A 20017-nucleotide genomic window follows, 5' to 3' on the forward strand; every position below is an offset into this window, starting at 1 on the left:
TGTTTCAATTCAGGTACACGTCGTATGTCTTCTTATTCCTTGGTCTTCCCTAGGTCCGAGTAGGCATTCAGAGCCAGCTGCCCACCTAAGTGCGCATACAACACATTGCCACCCTGGATCTCGCCCCGACGAATAAGGTCCACCATGCCAGCAAAGCTCTTGCCTTCATAGACCGGGTCAGTGATGAAGGCCTCCATTTTGGCCGCATACTCAATCGCCTCCCATGTCTGCTTGTCCGGAATCCCGTAGATCCCCGCGTGATATCGGTCGTCGAGGATCACATCCGCCTCGGTGATGTCGTTCTCGTTCAGGCCGATCTTGGACGCGGTGTTCCGGGCAATGCGCAGAACCTGGGCGCGCGTCGCATCCACAGTGGCTGAAGCATCGATTCCGATCACCTTCCGTTTGGGATCGGCGGGGTACAACTTTTCTAAAAGCTTGAAGCCGGCGATCATTCCGGCAAAGGTGGAGCCAGTGACGGCGCAGACGATCACAGTGTCGAAGAAGACGTTCTGCTCCTGCTCTTGTGCACGCACTTCAAAGGCCCAGCGGGCAAATCCCAAACCACCCAGTGGATGGTCAGATGCACCGGCGGGGATGTAGTACGGCTTGTCGCCCTTGGCCTTGCACTCATCCACGACGGCCTGGACGGTGGTCTTATGTTCGATGCCGAAGCCTGAGGGATCCAGCCGGACATCGGCGCCCATCAACCGGGACAATTGAATATTGCCCACCGAGTCATATCCCTGGTCGACCCAATCGACCCAGTGCTCTTGGACCAGACGGGCTTTGAGGCCGGTGCGGGCTGCCACGGCGGCCACCTGGCGAGTATGGTTACTCTGGACGCCACCAATAGAGACCAGGGTGTCACAGCCCTGGGCTTGGGCATCAGCCAGCAAGTACTCGAGTTTCCGGGTCTTGTTCCCGCCGTACGCATAGGCGGAGTTCAGGTCATCGCGTTTGGCGTAGATGGTGACGGGTGGGTGGGGGCTGTTACGGGCGAGATCGGCGCTGATGCGGGGGAGCACATGGATGGGCGAGGGGCCCAGCAGGAGGGATGTTCGGGAGATGGAGGCAAAGGGCTCCGGAAGCGCCAGGGGATCTTGGGCGGGGGCCATGATGAATTCAGATGGAGAGGGGGAAGTGGAGCTGGGTGCGGGAGTGAGATATTGGGATGCAGAGAGATATACAGATCTGTTCTGTCAAAACAAAGTGATCAGGCGTGCGCGTGGGGTTGTTTATTAAGAACTTGGCCGTGGCGCGTTCAATAAGATGACTGGGTATATGATAACTGAATTGAGTCCGGAGAGGAAAGGAGAGAGAGAGAGAGGGTCAACTATGAAGTTCGATCCAGATCGGGTGCCCGGGACTCGTTTATATCCCAGCGACGACGGACAAGATACCGGAAGAATTGGAGTCAATTGGAGTCAAGCAACACTACATGCCACTTGCTTTCTGCTTAACCTGCACCTTGTGCATCTGTTGCTCCTCGTTGGTGGAGAGACGCCCAAGAAGGAGAAGGCCCCCGCCTCGAAAGTGCCAATGCCCTGTTCCCCTCTCATGTCTTCTGTCTTGCGCGCCGTCAAGATCGCCTCATTCGGCGGTACGTGAAATGCAGAACTCTGGCGCTATCAGGCTTGGTCTCGCAAGTGCCCTGAATATCCCGAGTATCTATTATTCTTCCGGAGTTGGCCCGAAGTCGGTCCATTGCTTATCGCGCACTGCGGAGAAGGTGGGGAACTCGGACAATCCCCGTGCCTGTTGTGACCTACAGTCTCTCTTGGACGAAGACGAACAGATCGAAATCCTCTGCTTGCCATCAGAGCAGCCGATAATAAGCGAGAAGGTCCAGGATTCCCGGACGATCATCGGACAGGAAGCGTCGGAGTCGTCTATATCCTGCGCGGTACATGCATGCAAGTTCAGGACCCATTATGGCATGCCGCAAGCAAAGAGAGTCTTGCCCCTACAAGCGATTGATTGGCGACCAGATGAGAACGAGGAGAGGTTTCAGGAATGGTTGACCAGTCCCACCCAGAAATCATCTCGGTTGTAAGGATATGCCTTGGGAGTTGCTCACAAGGTGCTGCGGGGGCGTGAGGACCTTGGGTGAGGTCGAGGAAGTCCTACAAAGTCCGTCGATGCCGCTCTTGAGGACTCCTAGATGGGCATTACAGAAAAGAAAACTGCAGACTTTCTGGTACTAGTATCATTCTCGTATAATTTCTCAGATATTCTCATTCACTTCCAGCCTCCGCACATAGTGCCCGTCTCACAAGAAAAAGGAATTCATTGCACATTTCACGCCTTTTGGGAATCACAACTATATCACACAATCACACAATCTATTTCATATCCACAACGCAGCGGACGCAGTCACCCTGCTTCATCTGCTCGAAGGCGGTGTTGATATTGGTGAGGGGCTCCCGATGGGTGATGAACTCGTCCACCTTGAGCTCGCCGTTCAGGTAGTCGTCCACCAGGCCGGGCAGCTGGGTGCGGCCTTTGATGCCACCAAAGGCACAACCCTTCCACACACGACCAGTCACCAATTGGAATGCTAAATAGAAACAAATAAGAGTCAGTCACAGCCCTGTCGAATCCAACAAGAAAATTGCCCGGCAAAGACGGTCTCGAGGTCGGGGAATTCGTTGCACTTACGCCGAGTGGAGATCTCCTGGCCAGCCGCTGCGACACCGATGACGATGCTCTCACCCCACCCCTTGTGGCAGGCCTCCAGAGCTGCCCGCATGACACCGACGTTGCCAGTACAGTCGAAAGTATAGTCACACCCGCCGTCAGTCATCTCGATCAGGTGCTCCTGAATGGTCTTGCCGGACAGCTTAGTCGGGTTGACGAAGTCGGTGGCTCCGAACTTGCGGGCCCAGGCCTCCTTTCCGTCGTTCACATCGACGGCGATGATACGGCCGGCCTTGTTCTTGACGGCACCCTGGATGACAGACAGACCAACGCAGCCCACACCGAAGACAGCCACGTTGGAGCCTTGCTCAACCTTGGCGGTAACTACGGCGGCACCATAGCCAGTGGTGATACCACAGCCCAGCAAGCAGGAGCGATCGGTCGAGATCTTGGGGGTCACAGCCACCACTGAGATGTCGGCCACGACAGTGTACTGGGAGAAAGTGGAGGTACCCATGAAGTGCAGGATATCTTTGCCACGCGCCTTGAAGCGCGAGGTGCCATCAGGCATGACACCCCGGCCCTGGGTAGCACGGATCTTACCACACAGGTTGGTCTTGCCAGACTTGCAGAACTTGCACTCACGGCATTCCGGGGTACTGCACAGGACTGAATTAGCCTGCGAATAATGAGGTTTGGCGAGGGGGTTGTACGTACTAGAGAGCGACAACGTAGTCGCCCGGCTTGACGGAGGTCACACCCTCACCAACGGACTCGACAATACCGGCACCCTCGTGTCCCAGGACGATGGGGAAGGCTCCCTCGGGGTCCTTGCCGGACAGGGTGTAGGCATCTAATTCAAGTTAGTTTGCAGTTCGTCGGATCGATGTTTTTTTGTCTTCTTTCTCTCCCTCTCCCTGTCGCTCGATCTTTCCTCTGGGTTTTTCTATTGCGGGGTCCCAGGGCGGAGCTTACCGGTGTGGCAGACACCCGTGTGGTGAATCTGAATGCGCACCTCGTGGGCCCTGGGGGGAGCGACCTCGACGTCCTCGACGGACAGAGGCTCACCGGCTGCCCAGGCAATGGCCGCCTATCGATTGTGCGGTTAGTTTTGATGGGGATGTCCCAATTGCGTGGGACGAGATAGGTGGTCCAAAAACAGAGGGATTGGCCCACGTCATAACGTGTGGCGGGGTTCGGAGAAGACTAAGTGCCTTACCTTGCAAGTGATGGTCTGGAATTTTACATCTCATCGTCAGTTGGATCTTTTCAGAGCAGCTGGAAGCTCGGACTGGAATATTTACCTTTCCGACAGTGCTAGCCATGGTGGAATGGTCTGAAGGTGAAGTTTTTCTCTTGTTCCACCTATGGTGGGGTTAGCCGGAAAAGTTCACGGGAAGGGAGGGGAGCCCGAAGCAGGGGAGGGGGGGGGTGGGAAGGGCATATAAGGGTGACACGCACGATAGACGTTGGATGCAGAATGAGACGAGGGAAGAGCCGGGTTTTTGAAGGACAAGTGGAGCCGGATAGAAGATAGGACGACGTGAGGGGAGTGGGGGAAGAGGAGAAGACGAGATGAGGAGGGGATGAGGGGAGACCGGGGATCGGGTCCGGTCCAGCACTGGAGCACCAGATCAGTAGAGCGATCGAGCTGTCGCGGCAATTCCTGTAGACTACTGACTGCATCCTACATGCTATACTATAGGTACTATAGGCAGTCTACAGACTACTGCATGTTACAGTCAATGTACGACAAACCACACTGTGTCAAGACTCGCCCCGGCATTCGCAACGAGTGGAGGAAGTATAACGATACAACCCGGTACATGCGAAATTGTACTATACGATCCTGATCGCCATCCAATGGCTCGTCTAGATCATGACTCGGCTCTTGGACGTCTTCAATGGCTATCCTCCCTTTCTAAAGAAGTCCATTCGGTCTAGAAATCTCTCCGGTCATTCTCCGAATCCCCTCAACCCTGCCGTTGAGTTGACCCGGAAGACGGGCCGTGCCCGGCTCAGATCGCGACCCCATTCCGCTATCCTGTCCGTCTTGGTGAACGGAGTCCTGAACAGGCAAAATTTTCCGGCTCTGAAAACCAGCCCGGCACCAGCCGCAGCGGGCCAATCAAATTATCTCGAGAGACTCTAAAAGTGGAGCTCGGGCTGCGTTCTGGCAACGACTCTCAATCGGAGTCAACAGCGGCTGCGCCAGCCGTTCTCCGTTCTCCAAGTCTATCGCGACAGGGGCCATGGTTTATTGGGCGGGAGGTACATATACATGGCCGAGGAGATATTCGTCATTCGGATCCGCAAGGGGTCTTCGAGGTCAAACATGGAAGGGTGTTGATGCCACTTTTTTATATTGGGGGATCGGGCAGCCCGGGGCACATTAGGTTCCCCGGCCCATCCCGTCCAAATCACTATGGTACATGAAAGCAAGCCGAGCCCGTGTGGTTCCTGTTCCCCGTCCAGAAGACCTACATGAAGGAAGCAAGACCACCCGGGGTAGGATCCCCACCCGGAGCATCCCAAAATCGACTGCCAAAGAGGAGAGTTGTCCCCGCGAGCCGAGGAAGTACCGCTTCGAAGACGGACTCGCCTCGCCCCGAGAGGTGTGATGGGGTGTATGCACATGGATCGGTTTCTGTTCCTCCCCCATTTTTGGGCTCCGTTCAATGGCCCGGTTCCCGATCCATCTGACGTATTCCCTCCCTCAGACGCCACAACACCCCATCCCCATCGGGATCCCGAAGGGTCGGATCAGCTCTTGCTTTACCGGGGCAGCTGACCGCTCTGCATCATGGCGGCATTCTGCTCCTGGAAGCGCTCATTCAGGCGCTGGGAGCTCTTGAGGTGCTTGTCCACGCAGCGCATGATACATTGCTCCTCCCGGTTGACGAGGGACTTGGTGGTGAAGTCATTGACACAGTCATCGAAGCAGCGCTGGACCATCTTGGAGTACATCTAGATCAAGGACGAAGATGAATGAGTTAGATCCTGCAGCCGCCAGAGAAAGAATCTGTCGAGAAGACCAGGCACAGGGAGCCCCCAACTGGTGATCTTGGTCCCGTCGAAATGTCTCCAGTTCGAACGAGACTGCGCCAAGGTAAATGGAGATGGGGGAGGGGGGTGGTAAGGGCGTACAGTCATAAACTCTTTCAGCTGCTTGCGCTCCATGCGAGCGGCGAACTCGCGCTGTTCCGATGCATTGAGACTGTTGGCAATTAGTATCTGGAGCATTCCCTGACAAACTTGACAAGTTTTGAAGGAGCCCCAGTGCGAGAGGTCGTCACCAAAAGCGATAAAGGCCCCCGAGGAGGATATGCACATACCCGTCCATGATGTGTGATTGAAAGATGGAAGAATTGAACGAGAATTCTAAAGTTCGTTGTTTTTTAGGGGGGGGGGGGGGGGTTTGAAGCAAGAGTGAGAGAATGAAGTCTGTTGTAAAGGAACTCGGAGACGGTCGGCCGTGGAGCTCGCTCCGAAGCTGTTTCTCGGTCGCCCCGACGTTTGTCCGCCGACCTGGTCAGGTGATCGTGGGAATCATCCCACGTGACCAGGCGAACCATCACAGGACACGTGATCTTCTCGTCGTTCTGGGTCAGGTGATCCCCTGCCACACGACACACCACGTGACTGCCGCTTGCAGTCCCCAGTGCCAACGGCGAGCGGAGTCGCAGGGTCGCAGGTTCGCGCCTCCCGCGAACTCGGGGACGCGAGTGGGAGACGGTCTCACTGTCCAGCCGGACCGAGAGACGGACACTACAACGGATTTCATGAGGGCGTTTGATGGTCGCTGGGCCCTTCTGCCTCCTCTCCGGTTTCTCTCTTCTCTTGACAGTGTCTCCTTTCTCCTTCTGATCTCGGATGCCCGTCTCTGCTCCCAGCAGGGCCCCTCCCCCCACCCTGACCCCCGACGTTGGAACCGATGGAGCGCGTTCCTGGATCCGGCGACGAGAAGACCCCTTTTTGGTTCCCAACCGAATGGGCCCCGGGCCCAGACTCTCGCTCGCTCAGGGCAGCGAACTGGAACTCTGGGCCGCTGGACTGCCAGACGGGAGCCACTTATGGTCGTCTCATTACGTCCGGGTCGAGCGCTCCGAATCCCTCGAAGCTCGCGAGGAACCGGGCTGTATACTTCGCATGTGGCTCCTTTTTTTTGTTTTTGGGAAGGGGATTCTCCAGATGTACCGCGCATCCATATAGTCCGTATCATATACTCCGTCCTATACGGATTCTATAGTGTGACTCTGGGACTTGGTGACCTCGTGGAGGGACCAACCGCCGGAGTATACGAGATCTCTATACCGCATCTATACAGCATCTCATCTCCATATAGCATCCCCCTTCCCTCTCCCTCTGTCTTTCGTTTGATAAGAACGTCCCACGTATCCCACGGGTCCTGTCTCCAGGGTCTCGACCTTGGTCCCAAGCACCGCGACATCGCGTGGCTCAGATCCTTTCCTTCTCCAGCACCAGCAGGTGAAGCAGAGGCGAACCCGGACGGAGCCTCTATTCATAGCAACCCGGGGGTCCCATTCCTCGTTCCCCGGTTCCTTCGCCGCTGAACTGCGACGAAACCTCACAATTCTGAAACTCCTGCGCTCCCGTCCTCGACCTCTCATTTTCTCATTTTCTCATTTTCTCATTTTCTTATTTCCTCATCTTCCTCATCTTCTCCCCCTTCCCCCCTCCCCTTCCCCTTTCCCTTTCGCCTCGTGTTCGCCTCTTCACCTTTCTCCTCGCCGATCCCTAGTCACCTGCTGTTCCCGTGTCCGCGCCCCTCATCGAGACCCTGCCTACCCTTTCTTCCTCCCTCCCCACCCCTTACAATCTCATCCTGTCAACTTCGTTATTTGTGGAGAGCCCTGCTCCCATCCATTCTATCGTCCTTTGAATTCCCTCGGTTTCCTTGCCCACCTACAACCGCCGAATCCCTCATTTAAACCCAACCCAACCCAACCCCCTCCCCCTCTTCTTCTCTGTTGAGCTTGGGTCTTGGTTGTTGGGCCCAGCCCCAGGATTTCCCTTTTCCACACGAGGGCGGTGACGTCCACGGCGACATTCCCGCGATCGTCCCTCCTCCCCTCCTCCACATTGGAATTCGACCATCATAACTTCGCCCCAGACGCCTCACTGCCTCGCCCTCGTCTCGTCCCATCCGGTGCACCATGGTGACCGGAAAGTCCCAGCCGGGTATCGATCCGGTGCATCTCCCCGCGACCACCCCCGACCCGACCGGCGCCAACTCCCCACCCTCCAAACGAGACTTGGCCTCCTGGTGGAGGCAGTTCAAACGAAATACGCGCAAAGAGGAAGTGAAAGGTACGTGAGATCGCGAGCCATCGCGAACAAAATCGGGATGTTGCTGCCCAACGGTCGATGGTGGTTCGTCTCGCAGTCCGTTGCCTCATCATCCTCGCTTGTCTCCCCGCCCACCACCCACCCCTGAGTTTCTGAAGGCACTTCCCCTCCTGGTCCCAGAAAAGGAGGGCGGGGGGAGCGGATGAGCAAGAGCGCAACGAGGCAAACTGGCAGGATTTCTTCTCGGCCATGAGGAAGGAATCGAAAATCCTCGTGGCTGGGGCGCGACAACCCGATCCATTGCAAGATGGAAAATCTGTGTGAGCTGACCCATTGTCGCATGATTTTAGAAGCCCCTCGTGGCATCTTCGGCATTCCGCTGAATGTCAGCATCAAATACGCAAACGTGGCCATCTCCCTCAACAACGAGCATGGTGAAAGCCACATTTATGGATACGTACCCATCGTCGTCGCTAAGTGCGGCGTGTTCCTGAAAGACCGAGGTTCGTTGCTGCCGCCATTCCCCACATCACCGCCGGATCCTCGCTGACAAGCTCTCGTATATAGCCACCGATGTGGAAGGCATCTTCAGACTGAATGGGTCAGCCAAACGGATCAAAGATCTTCAGGAGATCTTTGATTCGCCCGAAAGATATGGCAAAGGTCTGGACTGGTCGGGGTATACGGTACACGATGCCGCCAATGTCCTGCGTCGGTACCTCAATCAGCTCCCGGAGCCGATCGTACCGTTGGAATTTTATGAGCGCTTTCGAGAACCACTGCGGATCTACCAAAGGCAAGTCCAGGAAGACAAGCCGGAGGCGGACGCAGAGAAGTTCGATCATGCCAAGGCGGTCGAGACCTACCAGCGTCTCATCGTGGAGCTTCCGCCCCTCAATAAGCAGCTGCTTCTGTATATTCTGGACCTGCTCGCAGTGTTTGCGTCCAAGTCAGACCAGAACCGCATGACATCGGCCAACCTCTCCGCCATTTTCCAACCCGGGATGCTGTCTCACCCCCAACATGACATGTCGCCAGAGGAGTACAAGCTCAGCCAAGATGTCTTGATCTTTCTGATCGAAAACCAGGACCATTTCTTGGTTGGCATGAGCGGGACCACTCCCGATGAGCAGCAGCGAAAAGAGGTTGAGGCAGGCCCTCAGCCCCCTGCAAGCTCCAAGGAAGCTGAAGCGGGCCTTCAGTCACGGCCCTCCACCACGTCCAACGTTCGACGATCCGTGTCGAACGCCAGCGCGAACAATGAGGGTCATCGCAAGATTGATAGTCTCCGTCGCAATGTGTCGGTTTCATCTCGCAATTCCCGTAATTCTCGTCACTCAAACAACGCACCCAGCCCCGGCACCCCTACATCAGCCTCCGGTGGCGTCCATCGAAGCAATACCCTTCCCTCTAAGATGGGCCCGGTCGTCGCATCGGCTCGTTTCGTGCGCCCGGGTGAGACAGGCTCCGCCAACCCTTCGGGTCTCTCAGTATCCCACCACAGCTCTCGGTCGGCGAGTCGCACACCGCCGTTGCGTGGAGAAGTCGAACCACGTAAGCCCAGTGCCGCCGTGTCCGAGGCATCGACGGGAAGTGCCTTTGTGCACACGTCGACACACGGCCCCGTCCCGGTGGAGACGGCAGAGAAGCTCAGTATCCGTGATACAAGTCGCCCACCTGAGCATCTCCAGATTCAGAATATTGTTAGCCCGGCCTCCCCCCCCTCCCGAGGTTGTTACCCCGACCCGCGAGCGCAAACTCTCCAACTTCTTCACCAAGTCTCCGCCGCCCCCAGAGGCGGAGCAAAAGGAATTACGCCAGCCAAATCGTTTACGAAAGAAACGCATTCCTGGCAGTGCCAGCATCAGTGCCCAAAGCTCCACTAACTCACTTGAACCCACCTTGGATTCTTCGGAGCCGAAGCGCGGGCGAACATCAATCGAGGTGGCTGTAGGGGATATTACACCCAAACCGCCAAACACGGCAACCTTGAGCTACCGCGATGCTCCATCTGAGTCCAACATGGCTCTTGCCGAAGGCGCCTCGCACCCCAATACCGATAACTCCCTGAAACCGCATCAGTCACGGACGCCATCGATGAACTCCCGATCATCCTTCACGGACCAATCCGATCTGGATCAGCCAGAGGATGCGAATCGTTCAGAACGCCGAGATAATCGACGGAGCTGGCGCTTCCACCGCTCGTCCAAGCGCAACAGTGAACAAGTAGGACTAGGACTTGCATCTCCTCCTTTGATGGCTACACATCCTGGTGCTGAGCAGAGCACTAGCTCTATTGGTAGCGGACACAACCTTAGTAATGACCCCGCCAGTCAGCCCCTTAGTCTGGATGCCGAGATCCAACCCGGCTCCAGCTCTAATGCTGAGCCTGAAAAGAGGAGTCTATTTGGAAAATTCAAGGCCAAGGTGGCTCAAGTCCGTGATGGGGTTAAAGACGATCGCGAACGCGCGAAGAGTCCGACGCAGTCCGACACTGACCCTGTTGCCTCTACCCAGCCACTATCACCTGTGGCTGCCGCCCAGGCGAATGGGAACCCTTCCATTGACGTTCCCTCGCCGGAACAGTCTAAGGAGGAGCCTGCCCGGTCACCGGTTTCTCCATTGCCAGGCGCAGGTCTCCCTCCCTCCATTCCCGAAGAACCCAACAGTCCGGAGGCCCTCTCTACCGCGGCTGTTCGAAAATCCCAGAACGAGGGACTCGCGGAGAACGTTCCCTCGTCCAAGGAAGAGGCGCCAATTGTTGCAGAGCAGCCCAGAGAATCAGTCCCTGCCGATAAAGATACATCAGCATAAGCTACCGCGCGAACTCTTTATCGACTGTCTTTTCCTTTTCGTCAGCGTTCTATCGCGCCCTTTTTTCTCCATGTGTCTTTGCTGTGATTAGCATGGTCTCGTTTGCTGAAGTTGTGTCTCCTAGCTACTTCGGGCAATGGCACGACTACGCCCATAACCTAGGAGATCGTCAGTCTCAGAGACTTGAAACCCCATTTTGGGTTTATGGCGTTATTGGGTGCTTTTGCTGTGTACGATCTGGCTGTATACCGTTGTCTTCTATACGTGTCTCTGGTCTGATCTTCCCCCGAGGAGCTTCACTGGCGCTGCCTTTCTTGGCACTCTCGTCTGGTCCTGTGGTGTCGTGCACCTCTTTGTCCCTGTTTCCCCCTCTTGCATGCTTTTGTGTTTTGATTGCCCGCCTTATTAGCCTACTCCCAGTTTTGCCCTGGTCATGTTGCTATGTGGTATGATTGTACGTCTCTGTGTCATTGCAGCCGGTCTGTCTTCAATCCTTTGGTCTGTTCGTTGCCTACTTGGGCCTGCTAGGGAGTTGGTGCGATCTAGAATCGGCGGGTTGAAATAATGACGCTTGGTTTATCCTGTATCAACTTCAAGTTGCTTGCATTAATTCTCTCAGTAAATCCGTAATGTAATCCAGTCATGCTATGTACAATTTAATTCCCCCCACATGCGCCGTCTTTCAATATTCGCTACCTTGCAGTACTTATTAGCACCCTGTCCCTTCCTAAATAGACGACGGCCATAAGACGGCCACTATCAAGAAAACCGCGGTCAGTGCAGACATGCTTTGGCGCCTGATCCCTTAGGCGGCGACGACAATGGGCTCAACGTCGTTTTGCAAACACGCCAAACATATCCACCGACCGGGTCCTCTTCCCATCTTGATCCCGAGCCAACCGGAGCTTCTAAGGACTAGAAGGAAAATTCCCAGACGCTGGTGAGGTTCAATGTGCCCATCATAGCCTCTCCAAATTCCCCTTCCCCCGTCAGTGAATATGTCTGCCTCGCCAAGCCAAGCTCCGGCGGAGAAACCCTCTGCGCCACCAGTCAATATCCTCCCCTCCCAGGTCGCGCGGACTTATTCCTACGCGCATCCCCTGCTCCTTCTGGGGCTATGCGCCCTCCGATTTGAGGCATTGGTCGCCGACCCAGTGCGAGAACTTCTGGCCGACCTCCCATGGTTGGCCGGTCTACAGCTCTTCTATGTCTTACTTTGTCTTCCGCCAGCAGGGTCAACTCTCTCGACCGAAGGTGGTTCGACCGACGAGGACAAGAAGAAGGCTCCCCGCTCGCCTCCTGGTCCTGCCGTTACTCTGCGACCTGGCAAGCCTGGCTACCGGCGGAAGCAGACTTCAGGGAAGAGCGATTGGGCGGACATGCGGGCTAAGCTCATGGTATGAAAATGCTCCCCAGTCCCCAGCTTTAACTGGTCTATGGTCACATACTGACAGGAATACTTGCTAGCCTGCCTTCTTTTCTCTCTCTTTGACATCCCTCCTCGCGACACCCGTCTTGTCCGCTCTCCTCGTCTTGTTTGGGGCCCCGTTGACGACACACAATGCTGAGACCCTACTCTGTGGAGCTCATATGGCATTGTTGTCGACCACTGCGCTTGTCTATGTGCACGGCGTGGATGGCTCTGTTTGGAAGGAAGTTTGGGGCATCGCTCGGCCTGCGGATGCTGTTTGGGGTGGCGCTTTAGGTACTGGATTAGGCGCTTGGTTCGGCGCTATTCCCATTCCTTTGGACTGGTGAGTCTTTGTTTCTGCAGAAAATGGCCTATATTAACACATAGTGTGCTATTTACTGACGCTGCATGGGAATCAAGGGACCGGCCATGGCAAGCCTTTCCGATCACCATTCTGATCGGTGCATATATTGGATACGCGATTGGCTCCCTGGCCTCGCGAACACCCCTGCTTTATGGAAAACGCATCCACTTCGCTCCTGAGGAACAGGAAGAGGCCGAGAAGAAGACAAATTAGAGGCGCTCCAAGGCATCGCACCAAAAGATTGGGATCTAGCATCGCATGATAGTCTTCTGAGGTCGACAAGCCGCATTGGCTTAAGCCCCTTATACGACTTGTTGCTTGGAGTCATTAAATAGAGAGCTTATATCAGGGACTTCGTCCGTTAATGTGTACTACAAATATGCCACGTCCTTTTTTTTTGCTTCATTGTGGGCCTTCCCATAAACGGGGCTTTTCCATGGAGGCATCGTCTTCTTCTTGTTGTATAACCATCAAATTTGACCTCCACTACCATCTCTTATGGGTTGGTAGATAGAGTTGGTGCATCGAAGGTAAATATAAGTTTCCTCATACCTGTGGGTATAAAGATGTACGCCATCACAGCTTGGAGAACCCCTTGAAGCTGCCATGTCTACCAGAGCCCTGGCTGAACTTTGCAGCGCCAGCAATCGCCTCTTTGGAAATGACCTGACTCCCCGCATTAAACTCCTGGAACATTGCATCGTGAAAGGAGGACGCATCATAGGCACTATAATATGCCGATCGACGATCTGTGTTCAAGCAGAGCTCTGGGAACGTGATGAGCTGCTTGGCTATTGCCATGGCCTGCTTGAGCGACTCGCCCTTCGGCACCACCCGGTTGGCGAGTCCCATCGCCAGTGCCTCTTGGGCTCCCACTGGCCGACCGGTGAGAATCATATCAAGCGCGCGACCGAGGCCGACAATCGCGTGCAGCCGAACAGTCCCTCCGTCGATCAACGGGACACCCCAGCGCCGGCAGAAGACCCCAAAGACTGCATCTTCTTCGACCACCCGGAGATCAGCCAAGAGACTCAACTCCAGTCCGCCAGCCACCGCATAGCCGGCCACTGCTGCGATCATCGGTTTCTGAACGATTAGTCGCGAGGGACCCATGGGCCCTAGGTTGCGGCCGTTGACGGGCTGAAGATTCTCGCCGGGCGACTGATCGCGCTTTTCGGCGACACTGTGAAGATCTGCGCCCGCGCAGAATGTGTCGCCAGTCCCCGTGAGTATGCAGATTTTCTGTGTCGTATCAGCTTCAAAGGCCAAGATCGCTTCGTACAGCTGCTTTGCGGTGAGAAAATCAACCGCATTCTTTCGTCGAGGCCGATTGATGGTGACGATCGTGATACCTGGATTAGACACCGTGTCGGTCACCACCAGGTCCCTTTCCGATGCTGCCATGGTGGATTTATCGGGTCCAGGAGGTCGCAACCTCGACATCACGAAGCGGGGAGAGTTTATGGTTTGCGCGGGCAGAATCACCGAGATGCCTCGGTCCCCACACGCCCTCCTCCAAACCACCCACCACCCGATCTCCGCCATGTCAAGCGCATGCATCATCTGCCACAAGCGAAAGGTAAGCACCCATCGGCGTCATTGCATTCTGTTCGCTCTGACTTCTTCAACCAGGTGAGGTGCGATTTGGCGACCCACAACCCTTGCACCAACTGCAAGAAGTCCGAGGTGGATTGCAGGTGAGGAGACTCGCTGAAGTGCTGTGGTGACGATGCTAAAGCTGGGAGACCCTATACACGCAAGCGCAAGCGGTTTACCAATAGTCTTTCGCCGAGAGCGAGTGCGCCCGCCTCAGATTCGGTCAGTCGTCGCAGCTCGCAATTGCCCGCCGAACCTTCCATCGAGGGTGTTGCACTGCCGTCGCGTCTGTCGCCGACCGACGCGTATGGAGACGAGATTGCGACTGAACCGCCTGTGCTTCCGGCCAGCAATGGTGAGCCATTCATCAAGGAGGAAAGCTACCGCGGGCGGGGCGAGTACTTGGGCGGCAGTGTACCCTTCGACGAAAATATGGTGAAACCCGGACACGAGACGACGTACACCAGCCCCAAAGCATCGGCCGCAGACCTACAGATGTTGCGCGAGCAGGGTGCATTCGAATTGCCACCACTATCAGTCCAGAGAGAGCTGATGGATAGTTTCAACAAGTATTGCGCCCCGTGGACCCCGGTCGTGGATCCCAGGTGGCTGGACGAAAGCGCTCCACCTTCGATGCTGCTGTTACAGTCCATTTTTCTGGCGGGAAGCCGAGTTTCTAAGGCGCATTTGCACTACGGGTCAAGCGAAGTCTTCTATCGGCGGGCAAAGCTTCTATTTTTCTTTGGCGGTGGCAACAATTCGCTGGTTTCGATTGTAGCTGCCTGTCTTCTGCATTGGTATAACCCGGTAGGACCCGAAGATGTCTCGACCGATACAAGCGGGTTCTGGATTCGAACTGCCGGCGCAATGGCGTTCCAGATTGGATTGCATAAGGAACCTCCTTCAACTGCTAAGGATCGTGGGCTTCGCAGGCGGCTGTGGTGGTCCCTGGTGGTGTGTATTCCCCGATTTCACCAATAGTCGGGTCAGGGACCTTCTGCTAACTTGTTTTGAAGATTCGTGATAATGTTATTTCGGTCGGAGTTGGCCGGCCACGGACGATCAATCTCCGGGACAGTGATGTTCTCCCCCCGTCGATGAACGATTTCCCCGTCAAAGATTTCTCGGCCCAACTTTTCCTGGCATATTGCACAATATCCTGTCATCTTGGAGACACCGTGGAGTGCTACTTGCGGAAAGAAATATCCAGGCAACGCCGAGTTGACCTCGAGAATGCTGTATATAGATGGGCAAAGCAAGTCATTCCCAAGCTTCGCTCGTCGGCCACGCTACAAGAGGATGCTGTTACGGCCCACCATGAAGTCCAGCAGCTTTCGGTTATGTACTTTGTAGTACTGACTATTCTACATCGTTCACCTACGCCAAACAGCGTACCTCCGGCTGCATCATTGGTGGCATCGTCGTTCATCGCGGGCATCTATGAAGAATTTCTTCTGCGCAATGAACTCCGTTACTTGGGGCCTGTCTTCGCGTTCTATCCACTCTGTGCAGGGCTTTCACTACTTTCGTGCTGTCGATATACACAATTGCAAAGTACCGCAGAGCATGAGCTGACGGTTATCAAGCTCTCCCTTCAGAAATTGTCGGAAAGATGGCTTTCGGCGGTGGGCCCGCTGCGAGCGTTGAATAAATTAACTGAAAAAGTCCGGGCACAAGGTCCCTTTGACGGTCCACCGCCCACGCTAGACCCTGACACCGCCTCATTCTTCGATGGGTTTGATATCAAGCTATGCAAGCAGTGGCGCCTTATCGGCCAATCGTCCGAAACTGCCAGCACTAACCCTGCCGCTGCAGCGACTTGTTCACTGGCTGAAGTTCAAGAGTCTGACGGTGCGGTTCAGAGCTACACTCAGCCAGAAGAGGCGGTGGACAATTTCGGGTTTCCGGCGCTGGATACAAGTATGGAATCATTCAGCAGTAGCTGGGAAGGATCTGGCTTCGACTGGAATGGCTCCTGGCTGCTTAATATATAAAATTTTATGTACTATGACAATGAATTTAAAATACTAATCGAATGGTATGAGCCTGATATTGATTTGCTCTGACAAGAAGCCGCTGCTCAAGGTCGATGTTTACATGTCCTTTCAATATCCGCCATCCTCTCTAGTGCACTTCGTGCAATTGGCTGTGCATCTGGTGAGACAACTTGGCCGAGCTCCCCAAGCCGTGTTCTCCAAAAGTCCCATCTCTCTCGGCACAGGCCCGCATTACCGCGGTAGAGAGAGCCTCCCTTCGTCATCCTTTGCTGTTGCTCGGTGAGATGTTCATCGTTGACTTGGTGGAAGATTACTTCTCCCGCATAGGTCATCCATTCACCCACCACTAACACATAACAGTCGGCTGACGATTGTCCTTGGGATGGAGACTCTTCCAGAGCTTCGCGCATCATCCAGATGACCAGGTTGGTCCAGTCGAGCAAGCCTTCACCCACCAGTCTGGCCATGAAGGAGTTTTGGTTAATCCACTGTGCAATTTCCTCGGCATTTCCACTGTTTATATTGACTTTGTTCCCGGAGTTAACAATTTGATCTAAGGAAAAGGGGAGTCAAGCTTACGGTTTAAATGATCTCTCAAACACGGGCTCAGTATAGGAAGGTCCTCCCATAGTCTTGATGCACTCGCCTATATGGAACGTGTCTTGATCAGCTCCAGCGCGGCGAGAGATTTGGTATATAGATCTTCTTACCCCCGGCATGTTCAGTGACATCACTGAAATTTGGCTCAAGGATTTCAAAAAAGCAATCATGCGTATCTGACTCGGGTGGGTGTGTGGCACCAGTCGAATGCATCGAATGACAAGACCCCAAAACAACCATAGAAAGTCTTCCGTTTCTTTCACCGAGTTCTTTTCTTCGATCAACTTGTTAACGAGCCTAGCGGCTTCCGATGGCAAAGAGACGTCAGGTTGGAGCACATCGTTCAGAATGCAAAATAGTCTTTTTTCAAAAGGATCTAGGTTCTTCTGTTTCCGACAGGCTTCGAGTGAAATATTGTCATCCAGTGAAGGAGCGTCCATGATGCGTGATTGACGAATGCAAGATAGATTGTGTATCAAACCGAGCAGAGATAGTTTAATCGAAGTCGAAAAAGGGCCCGATACTACGTTGACCCCTCATTGAGGCCACGAAAACCATGAAGATCGACCAGTGGCTGCTGCCCGCTTAGTCCCGCACGTGTGGCCATGGATGGGAACTAATGAACTAGGTGGCCAAGCAGCACCACGCAAACACAATAAAGCCACGAAACTAAGAGGCTATGTCGATGGAAAGTGGGTCCAGAGAACAATCACAATGAAAGCCCATCATTTTCCAAGGATAATTTATGGGTGTGTGAAAGAATTTGTCAGCTATTGTTGATTGGGTCATCGATCTATATGACGAACTAGCTAAATCTATTTATGCCACAGGGATTTCTCACTTCCTACCCTCCTTATAGCCTGCCGTGGTTGTCTTTCTTCTTTTCGAAGTAGAAATACTGTCTAAAATGCTCTAAACACTCGGGATTCGCAACCGTGCTGCTGATCGTCTGGGGCAATTGGCCTGAGGAGACGATGTGCTTTGCCATGGTCTCAATCTTTTTGCCATTGACGGTCATTGGAATCTCGCCGACACCAATCACAAACCGCGGAATGTGTTTGTTGCTCAGGCCCTTCCGGATCGCATCCTTGAGCTCCAGGCTAAGTCGGTCACTGAAAGACTGCCCCGGCTGCATGACCACAAACAAGAAGACTGCCTCGTCCGTGTCATGCGGCCTGCGTCTGCCGATGCACAGAGTCGCGGATATTACTTTGTTGAATGGTGCCGATTCCGTGATCGAGTAGATATCGGATGACCCGAAGCGAATGCCCTGGGGGTTCAGGACGCCATCGCTAACTCCATGTCAGTAAGTGTGACGAGATTGCCGGGACATGATTTGGCTTACCTTCTTCCGTGAATTTGCCAGCCTTGCGTCTGGGGATTATAGCTAGCCCAGTCGTGCTGGGCCCAACAATTCTGGAACTTGTCGAAGTAAGTGGCTCGATACTTGGACCCATCTGGATCACCCCAGAAGAACACGGGCATAGATGGAAAGGGTTGTCGACAGACGAATTCTCCATGCCTTCCTGTCATCTTGATTGATTTTCCCGTGATAGGGTCTGCTACATCCACATCCTGGCCCAACATGGGGAGCTGGATCTCGCCAGGGTAAACCGGACCTGCTGGGTCTGTGCCAACCCAAGAAGTCACCAAGTCAGTGCCGCCAGTGACGCTCGTCAAATGGACACGAGAAGGAAATGCACGGTAAAACCAATGGTATTGGTCAGCTCCGAGGTGAGAACCACCCGTCTGTACCATTCGCAACGAGGACAGATCGAACTCGTCTTTCGGAATGCATCGAGTCGTTTCTAGCTCCTGCAAGTACCGAGGCGAGCAGCCCCAATATGTCACCCGGTGATATTCTGCGATCTTAGCCATCCCCTTAGCCGTCGGCCACAGCGGTGATCCATCGTATAGAATCAAAGTTGGGCCTACTGAAAGGTGGCCGATCATAATATTCCACAATACCCAGGAGGTACTACTGTACTGGAAAACAACATCATCAGCAGTCAACGAGTTATGCAACACTGATGTCTTCTTATGCTGTAGGATAACACTATGGCTGTGCACCAAACATTTTGGCTGCCCGGTGGTTCCACTGGTGTATAGAATATAGAGAGGATGAGAAAAAGGGACTCTCTTGAACTCTAGCTTGTCTTCCGATCGCGACGCAGACAGAAACTGATCCAGACTCGGAAATGCTCGCATATGAGCCCCCGCAATGGAAATCAAGAATACCTGGGGTTTGGTCTTCAGTGTTCGAAAGATATTCTGGATCTTTCTCACATTGGAACGCAGTTGCCCCTTGTATGTTGACTCGCTGTCTGCGAACAGAACTTTGGGAGTGACTTGTTGCAATCTTGAGATACACCCCTGGTGAAGTACGTTAACACAAAGCAGAACGTTCCGGTGGGGGTCGGTTTATCTTACTTCTTCGCCCAGGTCGGGCGCAATGCTAGTCCAAATGGCGCCGATACTGGCAGTGGCCAAGAAGAGCCCTACAGACCAGACACTGGTCGAAATGATGGCTGCAACGCGATCTCCATCTTGGACTCCAAGTTGCAGAAGAGCACTTCTTGCCATCCGCACATTCTCTTGGAGCAACCCCCAAGACCAAACTACTCCGTTCAAGTCTTGACCTTCTCGAACCCCAATGAGTGCGGCTTTTGCCGAGTCCCGATCACATAAAACATTCTCTGCATAATTGACCGTCAGTCCAGTGAAGAACGCGGGAACCTCTTCCATCGGCGTATTTGGGTTAAATGCCATGGTCGTGGTCGGCGGCAACGAGGGAATGATGCCTGTGTACTGGTGTAGATCAACCCAGAAGTCTTGCAGGTTGTTGACAGACCAACGATGAAGTTCCTGTGAATTTTGCAGACTTTGATTGAACTTTCGATTAATATGCTCGCGGTAAATGTTCATTGGGATCTTGTCGTGTGGCGTTGAAGGCAGCCAGATCGGGCCAGGCTTTGATGCCTCGCTTTTAGAGAGAGAATGGCTCATTTTCTTGAATCGCAACGGCAAAGGCTCTTAGGATCAAGCAGACTTCAATTTGTTAGTCGACCATTGGCAGCCACAGCGGAATGAAGTAATATAAGAGTTCGACTGCCGCAACCACGTCAAGAAGCCGGTTCGGTGATCGGCACTCGCCCGTCTGCATCCCCGCATTTCCAAGGCATAAACGAGATACTAAGGAATTCCCAATGTTTTCAGACACATCATCCGGTGTCTCTCGGTGATCATCGGTCAAAATCGGTGCTATTGCTCGGCAAACCAGCCGAG

General features: G+C 54.2%; 10 protein-coding genes across 10 annotated transcripts; 4 read left to right on the plus strand and 6 right to left on the minus strand.

Moving 5' to 3' along the window:
- Nucleotides 1–32: 32 nt before the first annotated feature.
- N7462_002934 (putative 1-aminocyclopropane-1-carboxylate deaminase) lies at nucleotides 33–1118 on the minus strand (the record flags this gene model as incomplete). Its single annotated transcript, XM_057074660.1, has 1 exon — nucleotides 33–1118. One exon carries the CDS (start codon nucleotides 1116–1118, stop codon nucleotides 33–35), a length of 1086 nt encoding a protein of 361 aa, XP_056934165.1.
- A 1227-nt stretch (nucleotides 1119–2345) lies between these two features.
- Nucleotides 2346–3965, minus strand: N7462_002935 (bifunctional alcohol dehydrogenase/S-(hydroxymethyl)glutathione dehydrogenase; the record flags this gene model as incomplete). The annotated part of the gene is made up of 5 exons (XM_057074661.1): nucleotides 2346–2560; nucleotides 2662–3299; nucleotides 3358–3493; nucleotides 3616–3730; nucleotides 3945–3965. 5 exons carry the CDS (start codon nucleotides 3963–3965, stop codon nucleotides 2346–2348), a joined length of 1125 nt encoding a protein of 374 aa, XP_056934166.1.
- Nucleotides 3966–5415: 1450 nt separating this feature from the next.
- tim9 (protein transporter TIM9) lies at nucleotides 5416–5983 on the minus strand (the record flags this gene model as incomplete). The annotated part of the gene is made up of 3 exons (XM_057074662.1): nucleotides 5416–5607; nucleotides 5788–5857; nucleotides 5976–5983. The coding sequence occupies 3 exons, from the start codon at nucleotides 5981–5983 to the stop codon at nucleotides 5416–5418; spliced, it is 270 nt and encodes an 89-aa protein (XP_056934167.1).
- Nucleotides 5984–6077: 94 nt separating this feature from the next.
- On the plus strand, nucleotides 6078–7214 carry N7462_002937 (uncharacterized protein; the record flags this gene model as incomplete). The annotated part of the gene is made up of 1 exon (XM_057074663.1): nucleotides 6078–7214. One exon carries the CDS (start codon nucleotides 6078–6080, stop codon nucleotides 7212–7214), a length of 1137 nt encoding a protein of 378 aa, XP_056934168.1.
- A 603-nt stretch (nucleotides 7215–7817) lies between these two features.
- On the plus strand, nucleotides 7818–10764 carry N7462_002938 (uncharacterized protein; the record flags this gene model as incomplete). Its single annotated transcript, XM_057074664.1, has 4 exons — nucleotides 7818–7971; nucleotides 8301–8453; nucleotides 8518–9603; nucleotides 9659–10764. 4 exons carry the CDS (start codon nucleotides 7818–7820, stop codon nucleotides 10762–10764), a joined length of 2499 nt encoding a protein of 832 aa, XP_056934169.1.
- A 965-nt stretch (nucleotides 10765–11729) lies between these two features.
- N7462_002939 (PIG-F family protein) lies at nucleotides 11730–12752 on the plus strand (the record flags this gene model as incomplete). Its single annotated transcript, XM_057074665.1, has 3 exons — nucleotides 11730–12161; nucleotides 12232–12518; nucleotides 12596–12752. Coding segments are annotated over 3 exons (876 nt in total), but the record flags the coding sequence as incomplete, so codon positions are not given.
- Nucleotides 12753–13115: 363 nt separating this feature from the next.
- N7462_002940 (enoyl-CoA hydratase/isomerase family protein) lies at nucleotides 13116–13943 on the minus strand (the record flags this gene model as incomplete). Its single annotated transcript, XM_057074666.1, has 1 exon — nucleotides 13116–13943. The coding sequence occupies one exon, from the start codon at nucleotides 13941–13943 to the stop codon at nucleotides 13116–13118; it is 828 nt and encodes a 275-aa protein (XP_056934171.1).
- Nucleotides 13944–14082: 139 nt separating this feature from the next.
- On the plus strand, nucleotides 14083–16129 carry N7462_002941 (transcription factor domain-containing protein; the record flags this gene model as incomplete). Its single annotated transcript, XM_057074667.1, has 3 exons — nucleotides 14083–14118; nucleotides 14301–15089; nucleotides 15152–16129. The coding sequence occupies 3 exons, from the start codon at nucleotides 14083–14085 to the stop codon at nucleotides 16127–16129; spliced, it is 1803 nt and encodes a 600-aa protein (XP_056934172.1).
- Nucleotides 16130–16215: 86 nt separating this feature from the next.
- Nucleotides 16216–17172, minus strand: N7462_002942 (DUF3632 domain-containing protein; the record flags this gene model as incomplete). Its single annotated transcript, XM_057074668.1, has 2 exons — nucleotides 16216–16685; nucleotides 16914–17172. The coding sequence occupies 2 exons, from the start codon at nucleotides 17170–17172 to the stop codon at nucleotides 16216–16218; spliced, it is 729 nt and encodes a 242-aa protein (XP_056934173.1).
- A 413-nt stretch (nucleotides 17173–17585) lies between these two features.
- N7462_002943 (uncharacterized protein) lies at nucleotides 17586–19738 on the minus strand (the record flags this gene model as incomplete). Its single annotated transcript, XM_057074669.1, has 3 exons — nucleotides 17586–18024; nucleotides 18078–19105; nucleotides 19163–19738. 3 exons carry the CDS (start codon nucleotides 19736–19738, stop codon nucleotides 17586–17588), a joined length of 2043 nt encoding a protein of 680 aa, XP_056934174.1.
- Nucleotides 19739–20017: the final 279 nt, after the last annotated feature.

Source organism: Penicillium macrosclerotiorum (assembly GCF_028827735.1).
Source record: "Penicillium macrosclerotiorum strain IBT 26536 chromosome Unknown utg000003l_segment0_segment0, whole genome shotgun sequence".
NCBI lineage: Eukaryota > Fungi > Ascomycota > Eurotiomycetes > Eurotiales > Aspergillaceae > Penicillium > Penicillium macrosclerotiorum.